Source organism: Erpetoichthys calabaricus, chromosome 10 (genome assembly GCF_900747795.2).
Source record: "Erpetoichthys calabaricus chromosome 10, fErpCal1.3, whole genome shotgun sequence".
NCBI classification, from domain to species: Eukaryota; Metazoa; Chordata; class Cladistia; order Polypteriformes; family Polypteridae; genus Erpetoichthys; species Erpetoichthys calabaricus.
The window spans coordinates 98,901,587-98,913,614 of NC_041403.2; the positions used below are offsets into that span (position 1 = coordinate 98,901,587).

Here is a 12,028-nt window from a genome sequence, read left to right on the forward strand (position 1 = left end):
ACAAGTTACATATCGTCCATATACTGTATATGTATACAGTATTTCTTAGTAAGGTTATAAAGTTAATTCTTGAAGATGGTAGAATATCTTTCCTTGTCTTGGGGGTGGAGAAGAGTGCCATTTCTTAGTCCTTTATTCTAGCAGTAGTTTATGAGTAAAAATTTCGCACATCAGCAAAATAACTTTAAACTATGACATGTTAGGCACTGATTCTCAAAATCACTACCTGATTCTCAAAGCAACACCATTTACATTTCAACAAATAGATTAATAACCATCTCTTTCCTTAATTAACAACTCTAAATTGGCCCAGTCTGTGTGAGTATAGGTCAAGCACCCTTTCAACAAATAATCCCTGGTTTGCACCTAATGCCATCCGGATACTCTCCATCCCTTCTAATCCTGAATTGGTTGCGTGGGTACAAAAGATAGTTTGTTCCTTTTCTGTTAGTCTGTAAAGTCAGAAATATAGAAGAGTGCATGGATTGATCTTCAGACTACAGGTATTATGCAGTCATTTCTAACAGTAAGGGTCAAATTAGGGCTGCTTTCACAAATTTTGAAATATACAAGTGTGTTAATTCCATGTATTAGTACGCATAACACAATAAATTGTGGCTAACCAGTCTCCTCTATATATTATTCAGCTACTGCTATGCAAAAAAAAAAAAACTTAATAAACTCCTTACTTAGTATTAATAAGTCTTACAAAGTGGAAATAAGGGCTTTACAATTGGGGTGACCTATATTACATCTATTGGATACTTATTGCTGTGTACCATGACTTTAACAAGGGCTTTGGTAGGTTCCAATAGGATTTGCAAAGTAGCAATGGTAACACTTTGGAATAGGGGTATCATGATGCATCTGTTAGGTATTGTATGTACAGTTATGGTATGTGACAAGATAATAAACATCTTCCTTGGTGTTAATAAGGCTTACAAAGAATGAATAACAACACACTGCAATATCACAAGAATTTCAAAAAAGCATTGTTTGTGGTATTTAGTAATACATGATTAATAGGCTATAGTATGTCTATGCACTGACTTTTGTAAAGTGTTCCTGAAATTAAAAAAAAATCCTTCATCTGGTCTATTCTGGGTTGAATGGTGCAGAAAGAACTTAGTGCTGGAGGAGAATAATGAGCAAAACAACTAATTGGGTGTGTAGGAAAAATGTGACCATCTGAGAAAATGATGGGTACAATTAAAAGTTGCTGAAATTACATTTCTAAATTAAAGGATTAATAATAATTTCTGTAACATAATAGAAGCACAACACTGTGGATGTTATCAAATGAAGTAAAATATGTTTGAATGGGCTTGGAGGGCTGCTTAATCCTGGAAGATCTGATCTGTCCCTGGTAGTATATACAAGTGTTCCATGTTGACATTAAAATGTCTAAAGGGAGTAGACAAGATTTTTGAGTAATTAAGCTATTTTCGAATTGCTGTTTAGTTGTTCCTCCCCTTTCTTCAACTCAGGCTGGAGGTTTTTTTTTCTGTTCCTGTCAACTTTTTACACATGTTGTTTTGCATCTCTCAGCAAAGCAATAAGAACAATGATCCAAAGCAAAAAAAGTGTAGCTGGCCAGTTGTGTTCATGACTTGCTTCATAAATAAATAGTCAATGGTTTTAAAATGAACTCTCATCAATTATTGTCCACACTTTTTTCAATTTGTCATCACCCCATTTGATGCTTGCAATTTTTCTTCAAGTCTTTAGAAAGGAAGCTGTGCGATAACTGTAAGAAAATGCATGCTCTAGTTAAATATTCTTGCTGTGGCGCTTGTTGTTTATTATACTGTGTAGCTAGGCATATCAAGTAATATTTTTAAATAATAGTGTATTTGATTTATAAAGCATCTTTCCTACCCTCTCTTTAATTAGCACACCAACAGCTATACTCAGTTAAACCTGCATAAGAAAGTGAAGTGATTCTAAGAAAAACAGACATTTTCCCACTGTACTCTGGGATATTTGAAAGGAAGGGACTTTAAAATGTTTTTATATATTATAGAAATGCTGCCTGAGTCCTCAAGACTGATCAATATTTCTTGTGGAATAGAAGTAAGTGGGAGGTGAGGAAAATTGGGCAGATTATATTTAACAAAGTTTCTAATTTGGAAATAGTGGAAAAATTGTGTTGATGGGAAGCTAAATTTGGAGTGTTATTGTTCGTGGGATGCAAAGATGTTATCTATATACAAATCTCTAAGTGATTTAATCCCATACATTTTCCAAACATTAAAAACTATGTGAAAGTTTGAGAAGGCGGAAAAGGTGGTTGTCATGTAAAGGTGACACAAAAAAAAACTTTTTCTATCTTGAAGTACTTCCTATATTAGTTCCATATTCTGAGTCAATGAAGCACAATTGGATTGTTAGTATATTGGTAATAACTTGTATTTACTGGGGTACAAAGCAAGGAGTATAAAGAAGTACTAAAGGATTTTATTTCTATTGCAGACCAACCATTGTGTGTTCATATATTTGTGTCATTGTCCAGATTTTTATAGCTTGTATATTTGCCACCCAGTAATGAAATTGAAAGTTAGGTAGAGACATGCCACCTTCTGCCTAAGGTCTTTGTAGGATCACGCTTTAGATGGTTGAATGTTTTGAATTACAAATAAATGAGGTTAATATTGAATCTAATTTCTTTAAAAAATGATTTGTTAATGTATATGGGAATGCTTTGAAATAGAAAAAGAAGCTTAGGAAGGATATTCATCTTGGCAGTTTTAATTCTCCCTGCTAAAGTGAGATGGAGGGAAACCATCTATACAAGTCTTGCTTAAGTTTTTCCATGCAGACAGTGAAATTTTGTTGAAAAGGAGCTTTATGTTTACTTGTGATTTTACCTGTAGGTATTTAAACTGATCTGTGATGATACTGTGTGCTGGAGAGTTCACTAGAAAGAGCATGCTTTTATCCAAATTAATTTTGAGTCCAGATACCTTTTGAAATTCTGCTTCTGCTGTTCGGATTGCAGGCACAGTATTTTGTGGATCTTATATGTATAGTACCATAACATCTGCATATAATGATATTTTCTGTTCAAGTCCATCTCTGATAATCCCCTTTATCTCATAAGAATTTCGAAAACTAACGCCAATGACTTAATGGTGATTGCAAATTGCAATAGTAACAGGGGACATCCTTGTCTAGAACCACGTTCTAGTTTGAAGTAGTCTGAAACAATGTTGTTAATACAAACTGAAGCTTCTGGACTGGTATACAGTAGTTTCATCCATGCACATATGTTCGGGGCAAATCCAAATTTGTGCAGTGTAATGAATAGGTAGTCCCATTCAATCATATCAAATGCTTTTCTGCATCCAATGATAATAAGATCTCTGGAGTGTTAGACCTTGTGGGTGAATATACTACATTAAACAAGCGTTGAAGATTGGAAGCTAAATATCTGTCTTTAATACAGCTGGTTTGGTCTTGTGATATTACCAAATGAAGCATTTTCTCAATCCTCCTAGCTAGGACCTTGGAGAGTATCTTAACCTCATTATTCAGAAGTGAGATTGGTCTGTATGATGCACATTGTAATAAGTCCTTATTTTTTTAGGAAAGATGGTAATTAATGCTTGGCGAAAAGTTTGAGGTGGTATTTTATTGTCTCTGGCTTCTATAAAGGTTGTTAATAAAAGGGGAGCTAACTGCATTCCCATTCTAATGTGAGTTTATAGCATTTAGTAATTCTGAGAGTGACAGAGGTTTATCAAATTCCACTGCTCTGAGAGTATGTAGCTGTGGTATCCATAATGCATTGAAAAGCGCATTAGATTGTGTCTTGTCTTCTTTAAACTGAGTAGAATATAAGGACTTATAGTAGTCTCTAAATGTTTGCATTGTATTTTTATGGACAATGATTTTGTTACCGTCTGTGCTGGTAATTACTGGTATTGCATTACAAACTTCCTACTTGTGGATTTGTTGAGCTTAGATCTTATTAGTTTTCTCTCAGTGTTCATAGTAATGATGTCGCAATTTAAAAGTGAGTTGTTCCGTTTCTTTTGTTGTCAAGAAGTTGAATTCTGAATGCAAAGCCTGTCTTTTCCTGTAAAGTGCTTCATTTGGGAACCTGGCATGTTCTTGATCTATTCTGGTAATTTCACTGATTAACTCTGATGCCTTCTCGGTTTCCGATTTATTTTTGTGAGAGAGATATGAAATAATCTGTCCTTTTAAAAATGCCTCCAGAGTTTTCCAGAGTATTCTTGCAGAGACCTTTGAGGATGTATTTGACTCTAAAAAAATCAATTTACTTAGACATAAACTCTGTGGAGTTATCATCAGCTAATAACAAGGGGTTGAGATGCCAGCTATGAGATGAGCAGGTGGGGCATAGTGATTTGAGTGCCATAATCTAAGGGGCATGGTTGGAGATAACAATCGCATCGAACTTGCAAGATTTGATCATGGGAAAAAATTGTTATCTATAAAGAAATAATCAATTCTTGAGTAACAGTGATGTACTGGTGAGAAGAAGGAATATGCCGTTGAGTTAGGATTTAAAAATCTCCCAGGGTCTGATACGTTGTAATCAATTACAAACTGTGTAATTGTTTTTGCAATGTTAGATGTTATTGCCACTGTGGCAGAAGACCTATCCAGGTCCAAAACACAATTAAAGGCTTGGCCATTATAATGTTATGAGTATTCACATTAGGAATGGATACAAACATGTTTTAGATGAAGTCTCTAGCATCCACATTGGGTGTGTAGATATTTATCAAAATCACTTTACAGTTAAATTACCCATGATGATCACATATCACCCTTCATAAGCAAATATTACATCTGATACTACAAATGAAATTGTCCTATTTATAAATATTTTCATACCTCTAGTTTTCTTTATATACTATAGCTGTAGTGGAATATTTGGCCAGTCCAATCTCTTTGTAACCGAAACTGATCCTTGCTTAATAAGTGGGTCTCCTGTAAAAATACTGTTTTTGCCTTTAGACCTGTTAGTTGAGAGAATACTTTCTTTCTCTTTAATTTGTGATTGAGACCTTTGACACTCCATCTCACAATGTTCATTGTTGGGTCACGAAGACATTGCTGCTGAACTTTTGTTGACATTTTGTAGTCTTAAATTAAGGTAGTACATTATTACATAAGATAGCTTGAACCTTAATTTCCAGTTTTGCCAGGAGTTATTGCTATGAAGCCTATTGTTATGATGGCAGTTACAATTGTAAAGGGTTAAAAGGATAGATTTGAAATAGCTTTCTCTCTTTCTCTCCCCCCAAGCCCTCCCCACTTTGCCTCCCCACTAAAGCATAAAGTCAAAAATAAAACTAGAGGTAAGCCAGAGAAATCAAGATCGTGAGAAATAGAGACTTCCAGGATGAACATTTGGTCAAGAGGAGCTCGTCCACAGAGCACACTAGGCCACTACCCCTCATAGAAAGCATTAAAATAATAACAAGCAAGCCATTGCCAAATATCACAAAACAATGGAACTTATTTTTGCTCCTGCTCTCAGCAAAGCAAGAACATATATAAAGCACATAATAGTTTTACAGGAAGCATACAAAGAATTAATACATTAATTGGTCAAATTTGTATTATTCAGTTAAAAACATTGTCCAACATTACATGTTTATTATATTTGTATTTAAGATATTACAGAATAAAGCATACTTCCTGTTGGGTGCAATATGGTAATATGTGCAATGTCCAAAGGGCCGCTTAAATGTAAGAAAATTATGACTGCAGTTCATGTGTTTCTTAAATTACCACAAGAGCTGGTATTAAATCAATTAAGGGTGTTAAGATCTTTAGTCCAAAAGAGGAATAGCCTATAGAGATTAATTATAAGATTATACAGAAAACAGTATCCCACAGCTCACTGGCCTCAATCGTAAGCAGTATGAGAGTGCTTCTAGGCCTTAGGTTACTCTGCTTTAAATTAAAAAAAAATGTCATAAGAAGCCAATACAAACTCACAGAGAAAATTGTGAATGCTAAATTTTTGTCTTAAGAGTGAAAAGATTAAGATTTAAAAGGGTATGCACTGGCTTTTTTTTTTTTTTTTTTTTTTACTTCTGTGCAGTATACTGACATGGAGTTTAGTGCTACTGCTTTACATCTTTATTGACCTTCAGTTTATTTCCATGCCAGACCACACACTGTGGGGACTTTGCATATTTTGCTCATGCCCATATATTTTTATTTGGTTCTTTAGTATACTTTTACACCCAAAAATTGCACATTTAGGTTAAATAGCAAATCTAAATTAGCCCAGTGTGGATGCATGCATACATACTCTTCCAGAGTTTGTTCATGCCCTGTACATATTTCTCCTGTGACTCTGTTCTGAACTAAAAAAAAACATGGGTGGAAGGGTACTTAGTTTTCCATTTACGAAATGTTTATGTGTGTTCCTTTATCCCATTTGCAAACAGGCAGAAATTGTATTGTTGCAAGTGTTTGGCAAAAGTTTTGGAAGGAAGGAATAAAACACAAACCGCTTCCTTCCTATCATCTGAGCTCCACCTAAGAAAAATGTTACTTGCCATTGAGATAAGATGTTGCTAAATACAACTTTAAATTAGCTTTACATAAGTATAATAAGACAGTAAAGCAAGTAATAAGGAAATGATCTGATAAGCCGTGATCCATTTTTGAATATGAACTTCAAAAGAAAAAACTAAACACTACACTACTCATCACTCACCACTCATTCTCTTTTCATTAAGAAAAAAATGCCTTATAACCTTATAGTCAAGCCTGATGTGCAACATGTGCTATAGAAAAAGCTGAGTGAAGGAAAGGACGATTACAAAGCTAGAATAGAATACAAAGTTACTCATAATAACATGAAGGATGTCTGGAGTGGACTGAGTATAATTACGGGACTTGGGCAATCCAGGCCTCAGATGCTAGAAGGGGATGTGGACAAAGCTAATGCCCTAAACCAATTTTTAATAGATTTTCCCTCCCACTGCCACCTTCTTCCAATGACCCTGCACCATTCCTACTACATCAACAACTCCTATCACATCAACTGGAATGGCCAGTGACAAATCCACCTTTGACCATCAGTATGGACTACCCATAACTAAAGACTAAGTAAGGAGACAACTGAGGAAGCTGCACACAGGAAAAGCTGCAGGATGGAGCCAATCCTCAAGTTCTTAAGGCCTGCGCTGACCAATTTTGTGGGGTCCTCTATCACCTATTCAGCCTGTACTTAAGGTCTCTGCTGTGGAAAACATCTTGCATTATTCCTGTTCCAAAAAAGACAGGTGCCTCTTCACCTAATGACTACAGACCAGTGGCACTTATCACATCATGTAGCCTTTGAGAGGCTGGTCCTTATTTTCCAACCCAAAAAACTTTAGTTTAGACTTTCACATTTCACATCTGCAAAATTATCTGCAAAAGGTTTGGCATCACTTTTGCAGACCTGTATGAGAATTGAAACTTCCCTGTTTCACTCATCACTAGATTTAAGTCAATCTCTATTATTTTGTTCCAAAGTAAATAATAAAATCAGACATTACATTCATTATTGTCCCTTTTCTTTATGTCTTTTAAGCAACAATGGTGTCAAAAGGAAATCTGGAGCCTTGATAGCTAAATTTGTTTTAAAAGGTTAACATTACATAGCCAATGCAGTTAGCACCATCTCTCCAGACCATAATTTAGGAATGATTTACCAGCTAAGCGAACTTGCTTGGCAGACCATGTCTCCTGACCATGTTGGTTTTGTAAAGGAACAGGATAATGGCACTATGAGCACAGTCTTCACTGATCTATTGACATATATTATAAGCCAAAACTGGTAAATGAATGGAAAGAGTTTAACTCATTCTTATTCATCGAAAATGGACACAAACAACACTCTGAAAAAGGGTGCATATTTAAGTGAGGGGTAAATTAAAGTCATGAACAGAAAATGTGTCAGAAACAAAATCTATCAAGACTGTAATACTATTAAGATTTCTGAGACATTGTTAAAGAAGTTTCTCTCAACACTTAAAATTAACAATAATATACTGATTGGATTTACTCTAAATATAAAGACATAATATACTCCCTGTCCTGTCCTCCTGTATATTTTACTGTTGCCTAGGGGCAACCTAACCATTTTTGTACATTCTCTGGCTTTTTCACTGTTTTTAAACTGTAGCATCAGTTATGTTTATGTCAGGGCTTTCATTAAAAGTCTATCTAGTTGCAAATACAAATTAAGGAATAGGAAAACTTCAAATATCAAGTTTTTATTCTGTACTATGTAATACATAGTCAAACTGCCACAATCCCTACCAATGTGATGTTTTTAGAAATGTATTATTTACATTTATTAAATGTCTTGGTACTGCTGACTTCTTAGACACTGTGTTTTTTATATATTTAGTTCAATATTGTCTATGTTACTATAGTTATGAATGATCATAAAACAAATAAAACCTTTTTTAGGGAGTAATTATTTTGATTTAACATTCAGAAGCATTTGCCAGTACACTGCAGAATTAATAATCCCTATTGTGCCTGAAAATGTTGACTTCTCTCTTAAGAATAACATGTTATTTGTATAAAGTCATATTAGAAACATACACATTAGTAATTAGACTCATTTTGTGTTTTGTATATTCTGTGCTTCCCTCAGCAATGGTTCTCAGGAGACTTTTGATCCATACTACAGTGAAAACTACAGTGAAAATTCGTCCATGTCCTTCAGGCAGTCTCGACACAGTTTGGCAACACTTTGTAGTGAGAGCGATCAGAGCAGCGTTGGTGTGGAATTACTGCAAGAATACATGAACACTGTAAGTCATAAAGTTTATAAATTAAATTGTGTGGTGTCAAGAGTCTGATGTGGCAAATGAATATGAAGCAAAGATGAAAACAAGAAGAATGGAAGAGTTGATGTGTGTAGTTTATTTAAAAGAGAATGAAATTCACATGAAGTTGAGATGTTGCTGTGAAGATGAGAAGAGTTTACAGAGTTTGTCAAAGTTTTTTGGGAGATTTTGTTTGTTACTTTTGGTCAAAATCACAACAGATTTTTTCTGATATAGTAGAAGCTGGGGAAAATAAAAAATGTATAGTAAATAAAAGATTGAAATTGAGGAGAGTGAAAGAATGGGATTTAGTGAGGAGCAGTCAGCCTGACAAATACTTCCTGAGTGCATAACACATACAAAATCGTACAGTGAGTACTACCTTGATTTTAAGACAGAAGTGCATTCAAGAAGATATTTCATTGATTGATTAATCATTCACATGTGATGAAGACCATGGAGCGGCTGCTGCTTCACCACCTGAGGCCACAGGTACGCCACACCCTCGACCCTCTGCAGTTCGCATACCAGGAGAAGGTGGGAGCGGAGGATGCCATCATCTATATGCTACACCGATCACTTTCCCACTTGGACAGAGGCAGTGGTGCTGTAAGAATTATGTTTCTAGACTTCTCTAGCACCTTCAACACCATCCAACCTCTGCTCCTTAGGGACAAGCTGACAGAGATGGGAGTAGATTCATACCTAGTGGCATGGATCGTGGACTATCTTAAAAACAGACCTCAGTATGTGCGTCTCAGGAACTGCAGGTCTGACAATGTGGTCAGCAACACAGGAGCACCGCAGGGGACTGTACTTTCTCCAGTCCTGTTCAGCCTATATACGTCGGACTTCCAATACAACTCAGAGTCCTGCCACGTGCAAAAGTTCGCTGACAACACTGCTATCGTGGGCTGCATCAGGAGTGGGCAGGAGGAGGAGTATAGGAACCTAATCAAGGACTTTGTTAAATGATGCGACTCAAACCACCTACACCTGAACACCAGCAAAACCAAGGAGCTGGTGGTGGATTTTAGGAGGCCCAGGCCCCTCCTGGACCCCGTGATCATAAGAGATGACTGTGTGCAGAGGGTACAGACCTATAAATACCTGGGAGTGCAGCTGGATGATAAATTGGACTGGACTGCCAATACTGATTCTCTGTGCAAGAGAGGACAGAGCCGACTATACTTCCTTAGAAGACTGGCATCCTTCAACATCTGCAATAAGATGCTGCAGATGTTCCATCAGATGGTTGTGGTGAATGCCCTCTTCTATGCAGTGGTGTGCTGGGGAGGCAGCATAAAGAAGAAGGACACCTCACGCCTGGATAAACTGGTGAGGAAGGCAGGCTCTATTGTAGGCATGGAGCTGGACAGTTTGACATCCGTGGCAGAGCAACGGGCACTGAGCAGGCTCCAATCAATTATGGAGAATGTTAACATTATTCAAAGTTATTGTCTGTTTTTACCTGCATTTTTATTACTCTTTAATATTGTTTTTTTGTATCAGTATGCTGCTGCTGGAGTATGTGAATTTCCCCTTGGGATTAATAAAGTATCTATCTATCTATCTATCTATCTATCTATCTATCTATCTATCTATCTATCTATCTATCTATCTATCTATCTATCTATCTATCTATCTATCTATCTATCTATCTATCTATCTATCTATCTATCTATCTATCTATCTATCTATCTATCTATCTATCATAACATGCATAGAAATGACAATATATGTGGTACGATTAATTTAAAGTAAAAAGTATTTTTCCTGGTGTGTTTAATTTTATTCCATGATTTATATCCTAAAACGGTAAGCATATTGGCAGACTGTTGAAAATATCAAGTTTCTTTTGATACAATTTTGCAGAGTGCAATCCAGAGAATTTAATCAAAGTAGTTTTAAAAATCAACTCAATTTATTGAGAGGAGGTACGATTGGGGCAGAATAGCAAATCTACTTCTGATGTGTTTAGCAGACAAATTGCAACATAATGACATTCTGGTGAAGATCAGTTTATGTTGACGCAACAACCATACAGGAGATGACACCAGTACATCAAAGAAATACTCCACCCAAAAATGATAATCTGACACTTCCCCTTCGCTGTTTGAACACACTTATCTCACTTGCACAAGAGCATTTTCTGAAGGAATATTTTAACAATAGTTTAGCCAAAATATATGTGTTTTGGACATTCTTAGCATATTACTGGTCACCTGACATTTGGATTATGCGACATTTTATTTAAATTTTTTTTCATGGGCATTTTGATATAATTTACTGTTGTCTGAACTTGATCTCCATCAAAGCCTGTTTTGTTAGATATTTTCTGATCTCCTTTCTCCATGAAAGTATGAGATTAAAAGCATTCCCCAACCATTACAACAAACAATGCATGATAAACCAACTGATAAAAAGTCATTTTTGGGTGGCATATTTTTTTTTAAATTTAGACCCATGTTTAAATATTTTAAATATTTAGACTCATTTGCACCAAGGGATTTCTAATCAAATTAATCTAATTCAGAGTCACATAGAGGCAAGCTGAGCAGCATTGACCACAAACCAGGGACTCTGGTGTGTACTAACAGTCACATTTTGGCATTGTCCAATAAAAGTCACCAATTAACGAAACATGCTTGACTTTGAGTGATGGGAATAAAACTGGAGTTACCACAGAAAATGCACACAGATATTGTAGACATTTCACAATAACTGTCCTTTTGCTTACTGTGCAAACAGAAGTGCAGAAGATGCTTTGCTGGTTATCCTACAGTATATCATAGCTACACTTTTGCAGCAGCACTTGTAGCATTTACTTATTTGGCTGACGCCTATATCCAAGGTGAATTACAATATGTGCTGTACAATTTCGTTTGGTTTTCCAATTGGAGCACAGGCAGGTCAAGTGACTTGCTTATGGTCACACAGTGTCTTTTCTTGATAAGCCTGGTTCGTATGTCAGAGCATTATTTCTGGATTTTTCATCAGTGTTCAATACCATCCAGCCTCACATACTGATTGAGAAATTGAGCAGCATCAATATTAAACCATTTATTATATTATGGATTCAGGGCTTTCTTTTAAATCATTTACAGACAGTCAAAGAACAAAAATTTGACTATTTAAAGTGGACAAGGACCTAATGTTGTACATTTAGTGCAGTGCAACCCAGCTTGTCATCAATTTCAGCTTCA

The 12,028-nt window shown here is 35.8% G+C and overlaps 2 protein-coding genes across 3 annotated transcripts in view; one reads left to right on the forward strand and one right to left on the reverse strand.

Annotated features, from left to right (window-relative positions):
- Positions 1-12,028, reverse strand: part of LOC114658415 (cadherin-4-like) — a 2,147,065-nt gene that overhangs the window by 270,473 nt on the left and 1,864,564 nt on the right. The window lies entirely within an intron of this gene.
- The window catches only part of ccm2l (CCM2 like scaffold protein), a 71,691-nt gene that overhangs the window by 33,205 nt on the left and 26,458 nt on the right, over positions 1-12,028 (forward strand). For both annotated transcript variants that reach the window (XM_028811666.2, XM_028811665.2), the window contains one exon: positions 8,648-8,807. In XM_028811666.2, the coding sequence (XP_028667499.1) occupies positions 8,648-8,807 (160 nt within the window). The remainder of the gene's footprint in view (positions 1-8,647; positions 8,808-12,028) is intronic.